The following is a 24,526-nucleotide window of genomic DNA, read 5'->3' on the forward strand; positions in this document are numbered from 1 at the left end:
AGAGAAAAATAAGTTATTGGAGTCCTAGCTATAGAAAATATATTGGCCACTTGGTTGGAAATATCTGTTTAAGGTGCTAAAGTTTAACTCCACCCAGGTCACCCAGAGCCAGAGTCAGAACTATTAAAGTGATCTCGGACAGCTGAGTGCTACAAAAAGGCAATAGTCAGTGGTGCCGAATGTAGCCCTTATTTGATCTTGCTGTGGAACTACTAGCTGGTCTCTTTTAAAGAGATGTATAGGACTGTGGTATCTTAGTGACAAGTACTACACACGTTAAAATGCATATAGAGGATACATTAGTATAGCTGAAGAACCCTCTAACTTAGAAGCAAGCAAGCATGTTGAACATTTTAGGAAAATGGCTTCAACAGGACTTCAAGTCAACCCACCAAGTCTTATGCTGATGGGGAACTTGGTTGTGATAAATAGATGACCTACCAGATGTAGGGCTGCATTGGCAACCAGATGGATTTAAATATTTGGATTCAGACTGCGCACACTACTGATAACACAACACCCTTCGATATGCATAGAACGCTGGAGGGAGTGAAGAAAGTCAGGTAGTTTTGGTGTTCCTTCCCACAAACTCTGGCAGTCAGAATAGCTTTCATAAAAATGATAGTCCTACCCGGATGTTCATGCAGATTTCCTGTTGGTTTGTCAAGTACCAAGACCTAAAGGAGTGGAACAAGCTAATTATATCCCTGACATGAGCAGCTAAGAGACCCAGAGGATCATTGGATACATTATAATTGCCATATGAAAAGGGTTGCTCGAGTCTACAGGGCCTAGAATGTTTAGAACATCTTATTGCCCAGTTACATCACGTAGAATTTGGCTTGATCAGGACTTTAATCTAAAAACACTACTGGCTGCCATGGAAGTGTAGAACTAGATAACTTATTTATGTCAGAGGGAAGAACATGTGGCCTAAAGGCAGAGCTGCTGGCTTTGGAACTGGGGAACCAGGTTCGAGCCCCAGCAAAGGCTCAACATCAAGCAATTCTAGGGGGAAAAAAAAAATCACTTCACCTCCCTGTGCCTATAAACAAAAAGTGAAATGTAATGTGGTTATTGGGTAAAGCGCATTGATTCAGCTTGCGCTATATAAAACTGAAAGAAAATGTCAGATCAAGTGATTGATTCAGTCAGGTCATAACCAAATAGGCATATGTCAAGATACTTGTAACGGAGTAACACCTAAATCCAAAAAAGACACCATTTGATGGTACAATACAGATGTGGAGCTAGCATCTGTGTAATTCTTTGAAAAAAAGGAAGCAGAGAAGACATGGGGAGGATGCATATAGATGGAAGATGTGTAAGATGAGAAGTGCCTGCAGATGTCCATAGTACTAAAAGCAGCCAAATAAAGCTGGGAGAAGTTCCTACCTAAATATAAGCAATCAACAGTATATGCAATTAACAATGGAATACTATGGAAGACAACATCATATATACCAACTAGTTGGGAGCAGTGAGACATCATTACAGTAGGGACCTATATGAGATGTTTGCTGAGTTAATTGAGATGAATGGGGTACCACTAGGCCTCTTTCTGAACTGTAAAAGCCTGGTTGGCACACTGAATGCTAAATGGGGACTTACGACTCTAAATGAGCTCAAGAGTATATACTACACAGTATTCTAATAATCAGAAACAGACAGAAAGAAACTACAAAACCTAAGAGACTGTTGCGGTCTGATTTAAATGGGGAACTGTTTCAGCTAAAAGATACATGGTCTCAAGATTTGGAACTAGACTTCCGAGACAGAAAATGGGAAAAAGCATTGTCTGCCACCCATGAGTTGAGAAAAATAAAAGGCAAACAACAATGACACAATTTCCTACGCAGGGGACACCTCACCCCTAAGAGACTAGCGCAAATGTTTCGAATAGTCTTTTGAACTGCGTTGGATGCAGGATAGAAAGGGGCAGGGTGATGATGTTCCATTTGGTAAGGGATTGTCCATTAATAATATCCCATTGGAGAAAAACAGTCTTGAAGGTTGTAAAGACACTAGGGAGATCAGATTTATTTAATCCACAGATCTGCCTCCAAGGACTATTCTCACAGCCAAGAAAATGAAAGGTGGAGAATAGATTTACTGACCTGGCTCTTGTTGGCTATCTAAAAGGTGCATAGCTGCCAAATGGAAATCTGTTTAGGGCTCCAAGATGGCACAGTAGACTGGTATTGTACTGGGCCAAGATCCTAGCAGAAACACTCAGGCTAGAAAACTGTAAGGTAACAAGCACAAGTTTAGACAGGGCTGGGAAGAAAGAATATAATTGTTTTGTAAGGCAAATTACTCCAATAGGTAGAGGAGAGCTGAATGAAGGAACACATAGTGGGGAATTTCCAACAAAACAGGCCAGTGACTATTTTCATGGGGTATGCACAATACGTTACTACAGCTTGTGGGAGTGATCACTCCAACACCCCCAGCTCCACTGATAAATGCCACACTTAGAGTTCACTTTGGGACAGACCTATTAACCAAGCCACCTCAGAACCTCGACTAGCCGCCTACGATAATTATTACAGCTTGCAATAGTCAGAAAAAAAACACAACAGAAAACACTACCTGATCAATTAGATATCAAGTTTAAAATGCTGGTTTAAGAGATGAATACATTCGAGAACAGTAAGTTCTGTGGAACTATTGCCTACAACAATGTAACGATACCTGCAAGATGTTTCACATGTATCCTAAATATTTGACACTAAAGCTGTACTACCATAGTTCCTTAATAGATGGAAATTATTAAAGAGTTTTAAATAATCATTGAAAAACAAGTGCGAGCTCAAGTCTGAGGAAAGTAACTGATGACAGCATCATTATAAAAGGCACTCCGATAGGAGTAACAGGGCAGGAAAAACAACTCTCAATCAAAGATAATTGGAATAGTGATTTAGCCTAACAGACCAATGTGAAATGGAATAAAGTGTTTAAAACATCACATTAACCTCTAAAATTGCCAGTTTATATTAGTTTAATTATGTTACAGAGAGTCATCCACATCAACAGGAGTTCTTGAACGTTATACTACAAGACCAGCTAAGTGTCCTAGATGTAACTGAGAGAAAACAGATCGATACACATGGGGTAGAGTTTTTTTTTTTATATATAGTGGCTGGACTAGTCAATAAAAACAAGTTATTTACCTTTGGTAATAATTTTTCTAGTGGTAGCTGCATCTAATGCAGATTCCTCACATTGTGAATATTCCCCAGGCATCAAACTGGATCCAGAAACCTTAAAGCAGTACTCCTGCGAGCTGTTAGGAAGCATCGTGTGGCACTGCACCGATGCAATCCCACTCCAGAAGTGACTAGCAGAGCTGCATATAACCTCCACCCATAGGCGCTGATGTCAGTTTCTTTCTTAGGCTGGCCAAACCCTCAGACACAGAGCCTATCAGCAGACTAGCATGACCAGTGTGCAGATCTGAAATTTGGGACAATTCTAGGTGGAAAAGGAGTCTGGTTTACAGAACGGGGAGGCGGAAGGTTTGGTGGGGATTAGGAAACTGGATGCTATATTCCCCAGATGAACAAGTTATTTATCTTCAGTGATGCCTTATCTGGTAGAGATTATCTAGCTGCAGATCCCTTACCTTAAAATATGCCCCACGCATTAGACTAGGTCAGGATAATCTTAAGCAGTTCCTCTAAATGCCGGTTGGAGTCGTCATTCGGCTTGCCATCAGATGTGCCGATGTCACAGGTGCGGTGAATACATAAGCGCTGACATCAGTTTCTGTCATAACATTTCTACAGCAGAAGCATGGAGCCATTGTCACAAAGCCAATGGAACAGTCAGTAAGGAATCTACAGCTAACTAGAGTCTCTACCAAATAAGGTGTTATGGAAGTTTAGTAACTTGTTCATCTGACAGAGACTTCTAGCTGCAGATTCCTTACTTAAGAGTAGATAACCAAGCAATACCTCGCCGGAAGTAGGTCTGTGAACAGATTCAGCCGAGGAAGTCCTGGATGATATACCCGGTAATATGCCCGTCATGACGGACCCAACTGTCCAGACAGTACTGCTTGGTAAACGTGTGCAGAGATGCTCATGTCGCAGCCTGACAGATATCCAGGACAGGCACTCTGTGAGCTTACGCAATGGTCACAGATTTGGCTCTGGAAGAATGAGCCCAAAAGCCCTCATGGGGCTGCTTCTTGGCCAGTGCACAGCAGATCTTAAAACACAGTACAATCCACCTAGAGATGGCCCGTTTTTGCACAGCTTCATCTTCTTTTCTCCAGCAAACCCAACAGTGTTGATCGTCCATTCAGTGTTCTCTGGTAAAATCGATGTAGAATGAAAATGCTCTATGGTTCCAGTCGATGGAGTCCCTCCTCCTCCATAGTAGGGTGGGGCACAGTAAGGAAGGTCAGCAGTGTGAAGCACTGGCCTACATGGAAGGGTATGTCAACCTTTGGCAGAAAAGAGGCACGCATCTGGAGGACCAATTTGGGAAGAAAGTGATGTATAGAGGGTGCACAAAGTGCGCGCCTGGAGCTTGCTACCACTTCTGGCCGATATAATGGCCACCAAGAAGGCCGTTTTGATGGTTAACAGACTTATCGGACAACTGTGCATGGTCTCCAAGGACAAGCACATCAAGAATCTCAAAACAAAATTAAGACCCCAGTGGGGCATAATAAAGGGTTTTGCTGGAAACATGTTTTGAGTTCTTTTATGAAACTAGTCACAACAGGTGTCTCAAACAGGGAAGGCTGATCCGGAAACTGCAAGAAACCCAACATGGTTAAAAAATGCCCTTTAGCTCCGTCCAAAGCAAAACCTTGCTGGACATACAACATCTATGACAAAGGTGCAGAGAAAGGATCAACATTTTTGGAAGAAGACAAAGCCACAAACTTGTTCCTATTGCAGGCATATATAGTCTTGGTTGACGGATGCCTGGCTGCCAAAATGACTTTGCAGGCTTCCAAAGGAAGATAAAAGTCTGTCAGCTGCTGCATCCATACATTAAGCTAGAGTGAGTGCAGGTTTGTGTGCAGAATCCTGCCCTGTTGCGATAATGAGAGATACTCCAGATGGCACAGCCTGACTGGAGGACCAATGTTCATGCTCAGAAATTCAGAATACCACACTCTCCATGCCAATCAGGAGCCACAAGTATGACTTGGGCCTGGCAGTTCGTGATCTTCTTGAGAAATCTCGGCAGGAGAGGTACAGGCTGGGAGGCATATAGAAGTCCACTTGAGACTAAATGAGTTTATGGGCGACAGCTGCTTTGGAAACGTCAGCACGCAGAAGTGATGACATTGTATATTCTCCACAGTGGCGATTAGATCTAATCAAGGGTCTCGCCAACCGCAGACAAGACATAACATTGTGGGGATGCCATTTGGGATCCACAAGGTCTTATGCAGTTCCCTTCGATATATGGACCGGGTTGCGCACACTGGGACTTCAGATCCCACTGTAGAGCCTGCAGGCATGTGTTAAGATGCAGAAGGCCGTGAGGCCCAGCAGCCTCAGAGGCAGTCTCACCGAAATCCAGGATAGAGGCTGAAACATCGGAATCATGGCCTGAAAACCTGGACTTGAAGTTTCTGAAGACAGGCCCTAAACTGCACTATGTACAGAATGGCTCTGAAGAAGGAGAACATCTGAAAGGGAGTCAGGTGTAACTTCGGCACGTTGATAATGGATGCCAATAAAAGCAGGAGGTGGTAGACACTTTCCTGGGGCAAGCCCACCATCAACAGCCAGTCATCGAGGTAGGGAAAGACTATAACCCTAGACCTCTGCTGATGGGCTGAAAACACCATCATCATCATCATTTTTGTAAACATTCAAGGGGCATTGGTAAGGCCAAAGTATACCACAGCAAACTGAAAATGCCTGTGGCCCATCATGAACTGCAGGTTCCATCTTTGGACCAGCAGGAAGGGTATGTGAAAATAGGTTTCCTGCAAGTCCAAGATTATTGCATCCAATCCAGAGGGTCTTGGGCAGACAGAATCTGAGCAAATATGTGCATTTTGAATTTCTCCTTCAGGAAGAAGTTGAGAGGTCGTAGATCTAGTGTAGTGTGGAAGCCTCTGTTCTTTTTCAGCACCAGAGAGTAACAGGAATAGCAACCTACTTCAGATGTCAGCACCCTCTTGATGGCTCCTTTGGCCAAGGGAGCCTGTACTGCCTCATGCGGAAGAGAGAGTTGGCCCTCCGTCGGCTTTTCTGAGGCTGATTACATAGGTAGCATGGTTTCTGTAAATGGAAGGCTGTAACCCTGCTGAAAAGTTTGGCACACACATTTGTCTAATGTTGTGAACTGTCAGTGGGGCAGGTGGTGCTTGATACTGCCACCGACCGTGATGATGAGAGCGAAAACTAAAGTGGTTTGGAGGCTGTGGTTGCTGGGAGTTTGGCAGACAGGGCAGACCTCTGCCATCGAGTCATACAGGAGCCTTCAATGAGGGCTTTGTTAAATGGAAGGAGAGATTCTGTGGAGGTAACACCTGGCTTAGGCATCAGTCAAGACATTTGTCCTGACTGCCACAGATGTCAGCACAAGGTCTAGAACTTCTGATCTCCTGATATCAGCTGTCTTCAGGCGGTTACGGCACCTAAAAGGAACCTTAGATCCTCCTCAACTGTACTTCCAACAGGGCCAGTAAAAAAAGGACTCGGAAGGACGAATTCCAGCTGGCGCCAGAGTCTACATTGAGCAACGCCAGTCCGGCTCTGTATCAGAATCAGGTATGATTATGGGGTGTGCTGCATCACTGGGTACTATGCCAGTGGGACCAGTTCCATGGAGAATGTTGTGGTCTTGCCCAGGTCAAAGAACAGATCAAAAGGCCCCCCAAAAACATGAGTTGCATGGCCTTAAAGAACTCCTCTAACCGGTGGGCGTTATTTCAGGTCCGGGAAATTCAGAAGATGTGGAGCAAACCCAGACTCGAGCTCCACGGCTGATACATAGGAGTGGGGCCTAGATAAACTGAGTCCAAAGATCTGAACCAGAGCAATGAAATCAAAGAACGCTTCACCTTCTTGGATTATTTATGGGATTTACCATACTACTGTGAGCACGATGACAAGCACTGGGAATAGCTCTGCGAATAGCTCCAGGACCTTCTACGCAACCAAGACCTCGAGTGTCACAAAGCTGACTTGTGCTGGGCAACCAACAGCTTCAGGAAGCACTCCCAAACCTTTGGATTCATGGCACGATAGGCGGGGTAGGCCTTGGAGGCGTGGCGGGACTTCAGGCACCAGACGCAAACCAGGAGGAAGGCTGTCACAGACCTCTGTTTAAACCTTACAGGTTTCTTAGTGTTTTAGGGGACATTCCTATGCACACTGGGAGCAAAGCTCAAATAGCTCACCAAAATGTGAAAAAATCAGTTCCGAAGAATGGACCGAGGTAGCTCTCTCGGGATCTGTGTTGATGGCAGAGAAAGAAAAGAAATGGTTTCTGTGTGTTGGGGTGGCACCTATATAGGAAATGTGCATGACACATCCAGCTCAGATGTGGAGCCAATCGACACCACCTACCGTTGTGCAGAGGTGCTGCATACGATTTCCTGAATTCAGTCTGACGCCAGGGGAATATTCTAAGGCAATGAATCTGCAGGTAGAGTCTCTATCAGATAAACTGTTACCCACAGTAAGTTTTTCTTGTTTTTTTGATGAATACTTCTAACCACAAATTCCTGACCTTGTAAATAGGTACCACAGGAGAACCTCGCTAGGTGGTGGGTCAGACGAAAAAGTACTACAAGAACAAGCAACCTAAATGCCCTCTCAGCAGTTCAAGGCTGTAGTGTTTCATGAACGTATGTATCAACGCTCATGTTGCCACCCATCAAAAGGCCAAGATAGGGACTCTGCCTGCAAGTGCAGTGGTATCAGCCTTAGCTTTGTAGGAGAGATCTCATAAGCCTTCTGGAGGCTGCTTCTTTGTCAGTGAATAGCAGATCATTATGCAGAGAACAATCCATCAGGAGATGATCTGTTTTTGCAATGTCTTGTCCCTTTTTGCCTCAGAGAAGCTAAAAGAGACTTGATTGTTCAACCAATGGTCTTTGATGGGATACATATAAAAGCTTAGTGTCCTCTTAGGGTCCAGACAATGCAGACTCTCTTCCTCCCTGAGGGATCAAGTGGGGGTAAAGAATGAGGAAGGGTGACAGCCTGCTCAACATCGAATTGAGTGATCACTTTCTGGAGAAAGAAAGCTAAGGTCTTCAACACAAACTTATCTGGGAAGAATGTTGTATAAGGTGGAGTGATAGTAGAAAGATCCAAGTAAGAAAGTAAGCTACTTACCTGTAACTATAGTGCTTCAGTATTGGTATGATTCATAAATTCACATGCTTGAATCATCCCCTGACATCGAACTGGGAGCCCCACGATACCATAGAAAGCAGTAAAGAAAGTACAACATTGAAGTTAAAGCAAAAGACATTCATCTTAATAGCTTACTAGTGCTATTACAATTGACCCATACTCCAGCCCATCAGGCGACAGCTCTCTTTAGAGCCTTCACGAAAGAGACTCCAGTCTCTCAGATTTTCTAGCACAAATGAAATACATAAGAAGACATAAGGTGAGCCTCTATGGGAAGGAGGGTGGGTCGCATATGAATCTATGAAAGATACCAATACTGGAAAACTACATTTACAGGTGGATAACTTATTTTCTTCTTCAGTTTTGGATCTTTCATAGTCACATGCTTAAAACAGAATAGTTAGCAGTGAATACTGCAGTTGTCAACCTATAATGATAATGTAGCGGACAGTGGGAAGAAGAGTCGCTCACCTTATTGGAACAGATGTCGTAGAACTGCCTGTCCTACTGCTGCATCGGTTTTCTATGCAGAATCAAGGCAGTAATGTTGAGTAGAGGAGTGCTTGCTGGACCAGGTTGCTGCTAAACATATCTGCTGAATAGGCACACCAGCAAACAGAGCTGCGGAGGTGGAGACAGCTCTCTTGGAGTGGATCTTGACCTTGTTAGCCAGCGGTTTTCCTACTTGCTGGTGACAAAATTGCATGACTGAAGCAATCCATCTTACTATAGTCTGTTTAGAGACCGAAAATCCTTTCTGAGGTCCCCATAGGCTACAAACAGTTGATCTTCTTTACGGATGTGGATAGTTCTGTGTGGGTAAAATTTTAAACATTGTTTGACATCTAAGATATGTAATGATCTTTAAACAGCTGTTTGAGGATTGGGGGAAAATGTTCTCAATAATGCTGGTTCGTGTAGGTGAAAGTCTGAAGGAACCTTAGGTATACATTTAGTATTGGTCCCGAGGATCACACTGTCTGATTTGATGTGGAGAAAAGGTTGGTTGATCGTGAAAGCTAGGATGCTGCTCACTCTTTTGGCAGAAATAAGCATTAATAGAAGCGCGGCCTTCCAAGCGATGTATTTTAACTCTGCCTTGTGAATGGGCTCAAACAAATGTTCCATTAGTTGCAACAGCACAATGGTGCCACGAAGGAGGACGTTTCATGGGGGAAACATTCTAAATAGTCTTTTGATGGACTGTTTTATTATTCTCGAATAACATACAGAAAGAAAATTAATGGATCATCAAAATCTAGAAATTGCTGCTAAATGTACTTTTACTGAAGAATGAGAAAGGCCAGATTTCGCTAGGTGAAGGACATACGAAAGTATCTGCTCTAGTGACTATCTAAAAGGATGGCTTTTGGGGTCCATACACCAGAGACAAAATCTCTGCCATTTAAGTTTGTATGTGTGGTCTGTGCCCTGGCATTCACAAATATTGCTCTACATTCTGAAGGAATATCTAGTCCGACAAACTCACTGAACTCAGGAGCCAGGCCGACAAATGAAGTGATGTTGGGTTAGGATGGCGAACCTGGTCTTGGTTCATCATCAGCAGCATTGGTATTGGTGTCAGCTAGATGTGAGGTTGTTCGAAGAGGACCATGAGCTCCAAGAACCAAAACTGCATGAGCCACGGCAAGGCTCTCTCTTCATTTTCCTTAGAAAACTTGGGATCGGGGGAAAAGCATAAGCATAGATTCTGCCCATTTTGTCTAAAACACATTCCCCCATGATCTTTTCTGCGTCTGCCAATAGGTGAAGAACTGGCATTTCCAGTTTTCGCTTTTCACAAACAGGTCTAAGTTCTTTTTGCCACAGCAATGAAAAAGGTGGTCTAAAGCTTGCTGGTCGAGCTCACATTCATGGCAGGTGGTGCTGGTCCTACTCAACAGTTTGTGAGGATATTTGACATCACTGGCACATGTTCAGTTATGTGTGATCTGATGTCAAAGGGTCTGCGCTTGATGAGATAGCATGTGTTCCCCCTCGCTTGTTTAGGTAGTGCATGCTTGTGATATTGTCAGAGCGGATGAGAACCGATGATCATGTGATCCTGGGCAGGAAAGATTTTAGCACTAAGGCGATGGTCTTCAGTTCTAGGAGGTTTATATGGAGCGTAGCTTGCTGGGCATTCCATCTTCCTCTGACTGTCAAGTCCTGGAGGTGGACGCACCAACCATCTAGGGACGCATCCGTCATTATTACACACTCTGGAATCTGACCCAGAAAGGAGAGGCCTTCGTAAAGGTTGGTTCCATGCGAACACCATAGCATGACTTTTATCATTGTATGACGTAATCTGAATGCTGTTGTCGAATGATCTGCTGGTCTGTAACCACTGCCTGTCTATCACTTCCTGTAGTGGCCTCATGTGGAGACAGCAGTTTGGTATGAGGGGAATGTATGAGGACAGCATCCCTAGAAAAGAATTGTAGAGTCAGAGAGAAACAGACTTTCTTGTAGTTAACCTCAGTGCAAGCCTTTGAATCTTTTCTTGCCTCTACTGGGAGACAAAGGTTTTTGTTTGTATTGCATCCATCACTGCTCCCAAAAAAGTGATGGTGGTCGTGGGTTTTAGATGTGACTTTTGGTGATTCCCTGTAAGGCCTAAGGTACGGAGCAGCATTAGACATGTTATTGTATCTGCTGCTGCTTGTTTGGATGTGCGTGCTTTTGTCAGCCTATTGTCCAAATACAGAAATACTTGGACTCCCTCCTGAGATATGCCACCACTGGAGCTAAAACCCTGGTGAAGGTAGAGATGCTGACCTTAGTCCGAATGGCAACACCCTGAATTGGTAATGGGTGCTGGCTACCCTGAACTGCAAGAATGTCCTGTGTTTGAGGTGGACTGGAACATGGAAGTAGGTATCCTGAAAATCCAAGGCTGTCATATGATTCCTCTGAAGAGTGTCATCTGCATGCTTGCCAAATAATGACTTGCCGTCGTATGGCATGTTCAAGATCTTTGTTTGAATCTCCGGGCGGAAGGAGGTGGCCTTGAGCCATCCCTTACATATGACGACAGCTGCCCCTGTCAATTGGCCTGTGGATGACACATTTATGGCACACCTAATATTTCTGCTGATATTTTCTCCCCTTCCTGTAGAATTTTGTTGCACCTCCAGTTTTGCTTCCACCCAGCAAGAGGTCAATGTATATGGAATGTGACCACAACTGGCAGTCGTAACAGCCTAGAATTACTAGTAAGTTTGCTGCTTGAACAGTAGTAGCCGCCATGAGAGAGAACCTCTTACCTATACCATCCAGATGCCTGCCATCTCTGTCTGGTGGAGTGGAGTGGGGAGTAGACAGATTCCTAGAGCGACTTTGGGCCGCATGTGAAATAAATGAATCCGGTTTTGGTTGGCTGATTAGACAAGCCGAAGAATCCTCAGGCACTTTTTATTTCTTGTCTAGCCTGGGGAGGACTGCCGGTATTGATGCTGGAGTTTTCATAACCTTGAGGCCTTCTTCCCATTGAAAGTCTACAATCGAGGTAGCACAGATAGTCTTTCTGGCTGGTGCTTTAAAATCACAGAGAAAGCAGTCCAATTGTTTTTAAACTATAGGACTGTCTGCCATTAAGGCAGCGTTTATATCCATATGTATAAGTAGTCCAAACGTAATTAAAATATTTATTATTAGAGTGAGAACTCAAAGGAAATTTACTAAGAGTTTGCAATTATTAAAATCAGTTCTAGAACAAAAATATGTAAACTTGCAACACTTGACAACTTCAGGCTACTCAGATGTTTCTCATAATGTTCTCAAATTGTAAACAAATATATCCAAAAGCAAAATGGGCGGGTTTTGGCTGTCAAACTAAAACATACACAAAAAATGGGTAAATCAGTGTTTTGCTAAGCTACAGTGCAACTTTAAATACAATTCTCTGAGGCATCATTTAGTAAACTATAATTGATGCATTTCGATATTTAAAAAAATAATCTATAAGCAAAAAGTGCATCTGAGGCATATGTCCTTTAATTAGGGCAGATTTACGAGACTGAGGAATTCACAAGAGTTTACACAAGAAGACCTGGAAACTGTAATCCTAGCAAATTCCTAAGCAATGGGAAATTCACTTTTCCTAAGCGCCTTTTTTCCTCAGCTATGAAAATGTTTCACTCTGCCATTGGTAGGAACACATTTCCAACTTTATCCAAAGTGACAAGAGACTTGAAAACAGGAGCTTGCAAATACTGTTAAATGTGTTAGTTTGTGGGTATGCAGAGACTACCAAAAAATCCCAACAGTAGAGCTACTGCTTCCACCTGCTTCCATCTCCTGTATGTAGACGTCTGGAAAGGTGGCAAAATTAGAGCCTTACTAGTATCCAAACCCTGATATAACATGAGCCCTAACATAACCACAGTGACTATTACTATTATCAGAGTTCGTATATAATGAGAGCCACAATTTGCATCCTTGCTGAATGGCATCAGAAGTGTCACATGGATTTAACAGGACAGGAAGATCTCTGAAGCATTCAGTAACTTGAAGAAGTATATACTTAATATAGGTCCACAGCTCTGAGGTAAAACGGTTATAAAACTAGAAATCACTGGGGCTGTCTCAAAATACAAACTCCGCCTTTCAACTTGCTGCTGGACTATGGGAAAGTGTATGTCGATGGAAGACTATTTGGTCATCAAGAATGGAGCCTTAGTTTCCACAATGCTGGGTGCAGAGTCAGACACTGTGCTTAACCACCAGTGAGCATGGCCGAAGGTATGAATGGTGGATTATTTCAGTTCTGGGGCTAGGTGGAGAGGTTGGCCAAAGGTGAAGAGAAAAGCTAAAAGAATAGCAGCACACAACAAAACATCAGTAAATAATAAGACTTTCTAAAGCAAACAACTGAGTGCTGGTAATGATGTCTACTGTTAGGCAACATGGGATGTCAATGTCACAACCCTGCACATTTTTCAGCTAGTACATAAGTACACTTTCACCCCAAAAAAACAATAAAATCTGAAATAAAAGCAATAATAAACAGGAGCAAGATGCCGGTGCCGCATGGAAGCATTTAATTTTAAGTAAACAATCCAGCATTATAGGCTTGGATTTTGTTTTCACTTTTTATAAATGTATCAAGAAATGGGCGAAATGCTGATAACTTGGAGGGGAACTATTCATCATAAAGCCCATCCACAAAGAAGGGAAACTTAAAGGACCACTAGCATAACAACTTATTTACCTATTAGATTCTTCCGCCTCCAAAATTTGATTCCCACTGATCAAACTGGAAGGAGATCAGCAATAGGCAAAGCCCTCTTTGCTTTTGCATAACATGTTTGGATGCACTGATTATCCATCTGGCTATGCCCTATTGAGTCTCCTTTCATAAGCTTTGGAAAAGGCAACCGAGTTGTTGAGTCTTTCAAAATGATTTTGTCCTGTCCACACAGTACATTAGGGGCCACTTAACGTCTTAGAAATGGAGGCCCGTTCTGCAACAGAGTCAGGTTGAGAGAAAAAATGGGAGTTCAATATACTGAGGGACCTATGGAGGTACGACCTTTTCGAGGCTTCCATAAAAGCTTTGATAACAGGAATCCTGAAGAGGGAAATGTGTTGCCTGTTTTGGAGATAAGCAGCCATTGCTACTAAATGGAGCCAGATGGAGGTAAAGACTAGAGCACAGATGTGTAGGTGTAGTAGGTAACAGTCAACGTCCTGGATGCTAGTGGCTAAAGAGACAGTAATGAACAGATCTTTCAGATTTGGCAGCGTAACAGGCACGAGTAGTAGGCCTGCATGCCTCCTTCAAAATGTTTATTCATTCTGGAGGTAGGCTGAGATAAACTAATTGTAGGACTTCAGTAACCAGATTGCAAAGTTGAGGGTCCTGGGGTCGGGGTGCCTCATTTCTCCATGATTTTGCATGAGAATTACCAACCTGCTGGGGAGCCTCTTACCAAAACGAGAGCTTGAAGAGAGGGGTGAACCAAGTCTGTCTGGCCCAAGTGGGAGTCACCAGGATGAGGGTGAGGGAGGTTTACTGTAGCCTCTGAACCATAAATGTAAGGAAAGGGAGAGGCGGAAATGTGTGCGCAAATGTCACTGACCAGTTCATCTATAGTGCAAAGTGCACTGCCCATGAACTCTGGAAACGTGGAGGCGAAGGGTGCGCATTTTGCAATTTCTTCCATGGTGAAGAGGTCTGGTCAGGAAATCCTCATCGCTGGTAGTATGGAAGGAAGGCTCTTGGATGGATTTCTCACTCGTGTACTTATTGCTGCATCCCGCGCACAAGTGACTTGGGCTAGCTGTGAAAACTGGGGAGAGAGAGTGTCGCCCTGTTTCTGTAGGTAGTACACGGCTGTGATGTTGTCTGCTCATCTGAGGACTACCTTGCCCACTATGTGGCGAAGGATGACCTTCAGCGCTAGATGGATGGCTAAGAGCTCTAGATAGTTGATGTGGAGACCCCGAAAACTGGGTTCTGACTACCCTTGAACAGACAGGTCCTGTAAATACGCACCCCTCCCTGTGAGAGAGGAATTGTAATGGTAATCTGCAGAACCAAGTAGAAAAGAGGCCACCCCTGCGACAAATGCAGAGAGTGCAGTGTATGACGGCTGATCAGCACTAAATCATTCCAATGACCCTCTGTTTGAGACCATTGATCAGTTAAGCTTTCTTGCAGGGGCACATGTGTAACCTGGTATGGGGGACTATGCAAATACAGAAGGCCATAAAGCCCAGGAGGCGCATGACTGTCCAGACTGCAACCTATTGATCTGTCTGAAGAAGAGGGAGCAATGCATGGAAGGATTGCACCCTTGCAGGGCTGGGACAGACTTTGCCCACCTCTGAATTGAGGACTGCTCCGAGATAGGGATGGATCAGAAGGGGTTAGAGGAAGGACTTGGCGCCATTGATGGTAGACCCCAGGTTGTGCAAGTGGTTTATCGTGCCAGCAAGTGTACGCCACACACTCGCTGAGTTGCACTCTTTATCAGACAATCACCAGGTAAATTAATACATGGAAAGCCTTGTATCGCAGGTACGCGGCTACCACTTGGATGCATTCTGTAAACATTCAGGGTGCGGTGGTGTCCCCCAAACGGCAGCACCTTCAATTGACAGTGTTTGCCACTTATCACAAATCGAAGATATCGACAATGTGCTGGATGAATCAGGAAGTTGAAGTAGGTGTTTGTGAGGTCGAGTGCAGCCATGCCATTGCCTTGTTGTAACAGTGGAATGACACCCTGAAGCATGATCATGTGGAAATGTTCTGACAGGATGTATTTCTTGAGAGGACTGAGGTCCAAGATAGGCCGACCTTCTTGGGCAAGAGGAAGTAGAGGGAATACACACCTGTGCCCTGTAGATGTGGGACAGACCTTATGGTCCCTTTGAAAAGGAGTGCTTGAAACTCCTCCTGAAGCAGGCACAGGTGTTCTTGAGAGAGGGTGTGTCTGGGAAACGTATCTTGGGCATGGAAGTGAGCCCCAAACAGTAGCTGTGCTGAATGATGTCTAAAACCCACTGTTCTGAAGTGATGTTTTGCCAGATGGGGAAGAACATCTGAAGTTGTTCTAGACAGATGTGTGGGCAAGGGGAAAAGAGAGGGGACAAGTCACTGGTTGGCAGGGGCAGTTCCTTTGGGGAAGCCACCTTTGTCTCTACCCTTAAGCTTTTGTCTCAGTATTCCCCCAGGAAGGAGCCCCTTGTTGAAGGTTGCTGAGCCTGTTGATGCTGGAAGGAGGTGGAGAAATCTGGGGAGGTGGCCTGGGAGCTTCAACAGTATGCTGATCTGCTAAAGGACTTACAAGGGGCTGGCGTTGAGAGGGCACCCATGGCCTTCACAGTCTCGATGTCCTGTTTATATCTATTTCAACTTCTCATCAACCTGGGGCTCGAAGAGGTGTACCCTATCAAAGGATAGGTTGAGGAGATGCTGTTGGGTGTTTGGCTTGAAGCCGGAGACACAAAGCAAAGCAGGTAAGTGTATGGGCACACTGGAATTAATGTTGCAAGTAGTGTTGCTTGAAGTTTCAAGGGCTGATTGTGGTGTTTGAAATGAGCTTCTCTTCAAAGACTAACTCATGCCCTCTCCTGCGATACTCCTCTGGGAGATGTTGGAAGAGCAACTCCATCTTATCCCAGTGTGCCCAGTCAAAACTAGAAAGCAAGCCGATCGAGTTGGTGAAGTTCCAGTGGTTGGCCAACTACACCACGCTTCCCAGCTACATCAATAAGCTTACTTTCTTTGTCTGGAGGTGCTGTGTTTCCGGTACCTTGGGCGCTGGCTTGTTTGCGGGGCATATGCACCACGAAGGAGTCAGGAGAGAGTTGACCCCGGATGTAAACTAGGATGTCAGTAGGGGATGCCTTGTATTTTCTGTCTACCCTAGGGGGAATGACACAAGCTTTAAATAGCTTTCTAAAGATGCCGGAGACCGGTTTAAGCATGTCTTTCAGCACTGTAAGGGACCGCAGGGAACATTGTGAGGAAGAGGGAGTTCCCAGCAGGAAATTCTACTCAAAGGCATCCCTAAGCATGCCGACCTTATGAAATGAGGCCACCCTACAAGGACCTCATTGTAGGAGGTAGTGTCTTCCAGTGGGTGGGGTAAAGATGGGAGTCACTGTCCACAGAAGTGTGCAAATCATTAGAGCCCCAAAGGTTGTCCTGAGTGGGCATGTCATATGGGTCCCCTGTGCCATGAACCCCAAAATAAGAGTATGGCAATCCCTGAGGCATGTAAGGAAGAGGGTCATCAGGGTGAGAAGATGAGGCCTGAGGCCGTTGGGGGAAATGGGGGGGAATAGGTGGGTGAGGCTGTGCAAGAGGGTCGGGAGCCTTGTTGTACCACTTCCGCTACTTGGACGGTTGTTGTTGCTCGAAAGCCTCCTCAAAGCTGAGCTGTCTCTTCAATGTCTACATGGAGGACGCCGGTGGCTGGGCAAGGATTCATCCCATGGGAGGATGGATCACAATGTGCCCCTGACGGACGCAGACTTGGTACTTCAGCTTCTGAAGGACTGGTGCTACACAGCCGGAGGAAGAAGCTGGTTTTGGCGCAGAGGATTTTGGCGCTGGCACATGGGTCGTCGGCACCGAGCGGGGCTTGAAGGCTGAAGACTTTGGATCCGAAGGGTGTTTTGGTGCCAAGGTGGAGACTGTTGCCGGCTTCAGAATCTTCTCCAGCACTGAGTCATAGCTGGGCGTGCTGTCCAAAGCGGATGTTCAGCGCCGACCATCTCCCATAGGCATTGGCAGCCAGGAAGCTTGTGTCTGAGAATTGAGATCAGCTGTCTGGCCCCTGGGAAGGGGGCACTCAAAGTGCAAGCAGTTAGGGAGTGGGGGAGGAGTTATCGTACTCATGACCAGTTCAGCAGGTAGGAGGTCTTCAGTCTACACGTCAGAACATGATCTGGTTTCAGGCCAGTAGTTCCAGAGCTGACGGCTCTGGTTGATGTTCCCCCTCGAGGTCCTTGGTGCTTAAGAGGTCTGGGATGCCCTCCTTCACTCCTGCGTGACATCTCCATTGGACGAGGCCGGTGGTCTTGAACAGTCTTATTCGAGCAGAAGTAGTGGCAGGCATCACAGGAGAACTTGTCGTGGTCGGGAGAGAGGCAGAGGTTGCAGGCTTGATGGAAATCATTCCATCAGTATTTAGCGCGACACTGAGGACAGCAGCAAAATGGCATCAGTTTCATCACAGGCAAGGTGATCATGGAGCAAACACGATGTGGGGAGACTCTGAAAGGAGAGAGACTTATTTAAAAGTCAGCCCAATCCTCACCCCGAAAGAAGCTGCACGCATTGAGACAAAAAGGGGCAACAACAGCAAACAATACCAACGCACTGGACAGGAACCTAAGAGAAAAGAACACCACAGATCCGGAGGCTTGGTAACATGTCTGGACCCAACGGCAGACAGAAAACAATCTAGCAAAGGAGCAGATAATCGTGTATTACCAACAAGAAGTGGCGTCACACTACCACGTGACTTAAGATGACTTTTTCAAAGGAAAAAAATAACTTATACACATCAGGACATAACACTAAATGGCAGGAGTGTGCAAAGTATGTGTATCTACAGCCACAAATCTCTCAAACATATTTTTACTGCCTCACAAAAGTGCATGTTTTAATGATTTTACACAGCAAAGCAACTCTCCTAACATTAAGGAAGCCTCTTCAATCCGTTTTCACCTTACTGCATGTTTAACTCATTGCATTACAGCTTTGGGTGAATACCTACTAAAAAAATAAATAAAAAAATAAAAAAACTAAATTAAAAAAAGAACATAAAAAGTGCCCTCGTCTAAACCATATATGCAGATGTGCACAGTGTAATATTCTATTTATCAGCAGTGCTGAGGGAGGAGAGGGCCATGAAGAACAAGCCAGAATAATATCTTACAAAGCATTGCTCATCCGGCGACCCAGACGAAAGGGTTGCATTCTTGCGTTTTTAATTAAAAAAATTCAGCCAAAAATTGTCCCCACCCAAAGATCCCCACACAACTGCTCTTCCCAGACGTGTAACTTCTGGAAAAGGTTACCAAAGTGAATAAGGAACAGTCTGTCTCCTACAATCCAGAAAGGCAATAAAAACAAAACTGTTCCCGAAATTTTGACTCAAACATTCAGGGATAAAAGGTACTAGGTTTGCACATGAAGCTCCTAAATCAGTCCCGTCCATTCCTTTCACATACTGCTTCATTCGCAAAACTTTGCCACAAATCACTGCAGCAAATCTAGGACATATTTTTAGGCCTCAATTATGACAACAAAACAAGTAGTCATCGTTGACTTCTCAACCAACATATTCAACCAACCTCACACAAGTACAAAGTAGCAACTTACTCGATCGTAAGCTTTTGGCTACTCCAAGCGTAGAAAAATGCTAGTACAATCCTACAATAAAATACAGCAATCTCAAGAGGAAGGGGAATCACTACACGCTGAACACTGCATATAATACTTTTCAGTGTTTAGCACCATCAATAAAGATGTTGACGGAAAATAAAAAGCATCTCTTTACTGCACAATGTAGTAAAGGACGAATGATGAGGCTAATACAGACCGGTGCAAATCAGAGATTAAAGAGACCAATGGGTATGTAAAGCCATAAAAAAACTGAACATTTGAGTTTCATTAACTTTCTCCTTTTCTTGTGTTGAAAGTTTCTGAACAAATGGATCCAACAATTTTACAATAATATCGCAGTCAAAATCTTTTTCAGATTATACACTTCTCTTATACCAACAGGCAGGGAAGTAAAATACTGAAACAGTTCTCAAACCAACTAGATAATAAGCAATGAATTACTGGTAAAGAACGAACAACAATATCAAAAGCTCCATACATATCCTCTGGTTGAGGTAGGATGCAAAGTGCAGATAGCAGCTTCAAGGCATCTATCATCATGGGGGGGAAAGCGGGATCAACAGCTTTTGCCAAAAGCAGAATGCCATCTTCAGTGTCCAACATTGTCTTTATTCCAAACTAAAAGGAAAATAGAGAGGTCATTTTAGTATCTCCTACAAATTCACCAAGCCTAACGTTCTAACTCAGAAGTGTTCTACACAACCCATTTACATCACAGCTAATAGAGTATAGCATGAAGAGAAAAGTTATTACATTGAGCAATGTGCAAACCATACTTACCAGTTTACTACAGTTGTTCAGCAACAGAACACATTTTTAAAATAAGGTATATATTATCCTGAGAAGTCAACAGAAGATTCAGAAATACCTACAAAACGCAATTGTCCCACATGGCATCCTCAGAACAGTTTTACAGTAATTTCTATTCAGAAGAGGTTACGTATTTTAATTCAGAGCCAATTTTCAATAGCTTCTGTTTTGCTAATAAGTGTAACCTTTTGCACAACACTTGGCCTCCTAAGCCTTAGTGAGGGGGCATGTATAGATCAAGGGTGTGGGCTCTCTGTGAAGAGTTGTCCACAGGACAATGGCTGTGCATAGTAGAGCATTCATCAACTAAGAGGGTTTAAACGTCTGTAGGTGAAAAGTTGTGCACAGGGCAAAGGCTGTGCGTAGCAAAATATTGGGACTGGGGTGGAGTGGGCCTTTCATTAAGAGTTCTTCTCAGGATGAGGGCTATGCGTAGTAGGGGCTTGGGTATCTGGAGGTAGAGGACTACAGTCTAGTTATTTTATATATGTATAAGCAGATATGTTTATGTATTGTATGCTTTACTCAGTCATCCCTAAACTTTTTAGAACCATGACAATCTCTAGAACAAACTTTAGCAACCCACCTACGTTTAATGGACATAAGGCAAGTGATTTTTCATTGAGATTAAAGCATCATGGAGTAGCACATTGTCATTTACAGACAGCATATTCTCCATTGAAATGGCATTAAATTTGCATAGACATACAGTTTTACTGCTAGATCTATATAGCACACAAATGATAATGTGTGGAAATCGGGTTTCTGTTAATATTTACAACTTGTGCATCACCAAGTGTCTTGATTAGTTTTGATCCTATTAAAATATCTGTTTTCAGCACACCGTATAATTATAAAATAAAGTGCTCCATATTTGCTTTGCTAGCTGTTGAATGCTTACAGTTCGTTTACAGATATTGACATTGTGTTGTGTATTGCAATTTTTTTTTAAAAACAAACAACAACAAAAACACATCCTACACTGTCACATAATTCACTTTAAAAACTCCTCTCACTATGCAGTAAGAGTAGGAAAGGTAAACACCAATACCTATGTTAACAAAAAAGAATACAGCAGCCTGATATTTGATCTATGCCTTAAACACCAGCAAATGTGACAAGTTAAACATCAAATTTAAAGCCATCTTTATTTATTGTTCTGACTTTTGCGACCCACCAAAAATCAGCTTGCGAACCACAGACTGGAAATCACTGCTTTACACGATTCTGTTCCATGTAGTACCTATTTACATATATCTTAGGTTGTACTGGTTTTTAGAGTAAATTGAAGAGCAGTATTGTGGATGACGTCAACAATGATATCATCTAGGTAATTTGAGATGTCATCAATGATGCATTGAACATGTGATGAGTGATGCAATATGTAAAGTCAATAGCAGTGCATGACAGGGAGGTAACAGGTAGCTCAGTAAACTATATCTCGTGAATTTCAGTGCTTTTTTTTTTTTTTTTTAGGTTAGAACTGTTTTTTTGACAGACATGTTCACCTAACCCTAACGTCACTTTAAACTTAGGGCTTGATTTAGAGCTTGGCGGGCGGCTTACTCTGTCACAAATGTGACAGATATCCTCATAAGCTATACAGGGATCGTAATACGGATCTGTCATGTTTGTAATACCCTAATGCCAAATTCGAAATCAGGTGCTTAGTTTTTTCAGTGAGTTTCTATGTTTTTTTTATTTTTATTAACAACATAAGATATTATTACAAGATATTATTAGGAGATCTTACTATAATGCGAGTTTAGCCTTTGGTTTTTTTTCGGGTGAATTTAAATTTTGTTCTTTTTTTAACATAAAGAAACAAATTATTATCACCCCTACTTATAACGCGACTTTAACCCCCTTTTTTCCAGTGAATTTCTAGGTTTTTAAAAAAACGTAAAGTAAATTATTAGTAACGTACTGTACGAAGTAGGCCGTTTGCTACTTAAGGAAGCTTGAGTATGTGGCTGGAGTGAGATCTCTGATGAGCTGCACAGACAGTGCAGGCTCTCTGTAGTAGTGGATCACCCATGTAACTGGGATTGGGTATCTGAAGGGAGTGGTTTCTACATGAAGAGCAGTGCAGACAGCACAGGCTGTGCATAGTAGACGCTAGCTCACCTGAGAAGGTTTGTGTGTCTTGAGGCAGTGGGCTGTATGCAAAGTTTGCGCACTGAGCGCAGACTGAGCCAATTCGCAGCTTGTCCACCTAAAGGGGCTTATATCTCTTGATGGAGTGGGAGCTTTCCCAACTTAAGGGTGTGGGATCTACACAGAGTCTGCACACTCAGTGCTGACTGTGCGTAGTATGGTCATCTAATAGAGCTGTCATTTCCAGGGGGAGTGGACTCAATGCACAACAGTCTACACACTAAGCGTAGTGGAGGCTTGCCCAACTAATGGGGGCTTAGGTCTCGGCAGGGAGTGGGCTTTATGCATAGTCTACGCACTGAGCAAAGATTGTAGGTCGTAGGGACTTGCTCACCTAACGGTGCTTGCATCTCTTGAGGGAGTAGGCTCTACATACAGTCTGCCCACAAAGCGCTGACTGTGCACAGTAGGGGCTTATCCACCAAATAGCACTTGCGTGTGTGGAATGAGTAGGCTCTATGCACAGTCTATGCGCTAAATACAGACTGTAAGGAGTACGGGCTTGGCCACCTAATGGGGCTTAAGACTTTGGAGACTGTAGGCCCTATGCACTGTCTGTACACTTAACGCAGACTTTACTTAGTAAGCAGTTGCCGATGTACTGGGGGGTTATAATGTTTGGGAGTACATGCTCCAGAAAGAGCTTTGCACGGGCCAAAGCATGTGCTTTATTTTATTTTGTAGTCTTTCCCAGTCTGGATGGTCCGCTAGCAGGCCTCACTGAGTCCTGTAACGATATTTACATTTTTTTTTTCAATTATCCGACGCCCCCTCCCAAAAAAATGGATAGGTGGGTAAGGATTCCCTAATCTGCCCCTATATGTCTTATTTTTCCCCATTGAACAGGAACCGAGTCCTCAAGTCCTATCACAACATTTTTTTCATGCTCCACCTGCCAATCATTTTGTTCAACCCCAACCGATCATAATGTGAGTTTGGATGCTTTTTCCCATGGGTGTCCTGTGGCAACAGATAGATATCCATACATTTTGAACCTTAATTTCTCTAAAACAGCTGAACAGATTTAAACCACGTCTCAAAAAAAACTATCTCGGTAAAGATCTAGCTTTCTGACAAAGTTTGTGTAATTCTGTTTAGCTGTTTTTTTCTGTATTGTCTAATTTAGCTTAAGGAAACTGTATAGGGGAAAAGCGTTTTGGGACCCCTCCTGCTTTTTTTAGGCCTGCTTGACAGATCATCCCAAAACTTTCCAGGAAGCAGAAGTGGATGAACTTATTTTGGAAAGTTTCGTGAAAATGTGTTAAACACAGCCAAACCAACTGGTGCAACAAAACACCCTCTTACTATATCTATCTACAGTCACGTCAGTGTTCTCTGGAAAGGTTTGGGTGATCATTCAAGCGGGGACTGACATAAGGGGGGGGGGGGGAGAGGTGGGTGTGAAAACCAAAACAAAAAAAAGAGTGTTTCCGATGGTAATTCCCATAGGAAATTTTGAACAGCGATAGCACTTGAACCACTGGACAGAATTACATCAAATTTGGCAGAAAGGTATCTTTTTGTTGTTTGGTGTAAATTTGTTCAGTAGTTTTTGAAATGAAAGTAAATTCAAATATATATATATATATATATATATATATATATATAGAGCGACCTCTACATGAATCCTCATGCCACAAGGAATACTGTGATTGATTGGCAGCAAACTGTTCAGAAGGTTGCAGCCATCATTTTATGAATCAGGGCACGGTCCCAGGGGATGGAAATAAAAGCTGAGAATAGTAGAAGGGGTCAGAGTAGAGATACTCTGACCATTGGGGGCTATTAAAGGGTGTGTGAAACCACAGTTGACACCCCTTCCCACCATGTAAAGTCACGATGAAGTCATGACTACGACCGTGAGAGGGGGAAAAAATAGATTTACACACACTCCCTCACACACTACTGATAGATACACTGAGACTGTGACTTACTCTCTCACAATCTATAAGTACACTCATACAGACACTGACTCACCCACTCACAGACCCACTTGGAGACTCAGTCACTCACTCAGACCCATTTAAACACTCATACATCCACTCAAAGGCCCACTCAGCCTCACGCACCCACTCAGACTCACGCACCCATGCAAAGAACCACAAAGAGACTTACTCACCCACCCACTCAGTGCCTCACAGACCCACACAGACATTCCCACACCCACTCAGACACTGACATACCCACTCACAGACCTACTCAGACACTCATGCACCCCATCCCAGACCCACTCATACACGCATGCACCCACTTACAGACCCACTCAGACACCCATAAACCTACTCGCAGACCCACTTATACACCCACTCATAGACCCACTCATGCACCCACTCAGACACTG

At 43.7% G+C, this 24,526-nt stretch overlaps 1 protein-coding gene across 1 annotated transcript in view; it reads right to left on the reverse strand.

The window, feature by feature from the left end:
- The window catches only part of DIAPH1 (diaphanous related formin 1), a 978,623-nt gene that overhangs the window by 567,221 nt on the left and 386,876 nt on the right, over positions 1-24,526 (reverse strand). Inside the window, exon 8 of the mRNA XM_069199475.1 lies at positions 19,697-19,836. Coding sequence (XP_069055576.1) covers positions 19,697-19,836 — 140 coding nt within the window. The remainder of the gene's footprint in view (positions 1-19,696; positions 19,837-24,526) is intronic.

This window comes from Pleurodeles waltl, chromosome 7, assembly GCF_031143425.1.
Source record: "Pleurodeles waltl isolate 20211129_DDA chromosome 7, aPleWal1.hap1.20221129, whole genome shotgun sequence".
In the NCBI taxonomy this organism is placed as follows: domain Eukaryota; kingdom Metazoa; phylum Chordata; class Amphibia; order Caudata; family Salamandridae; genus Pleurodeles; species Pleurodeles waltl.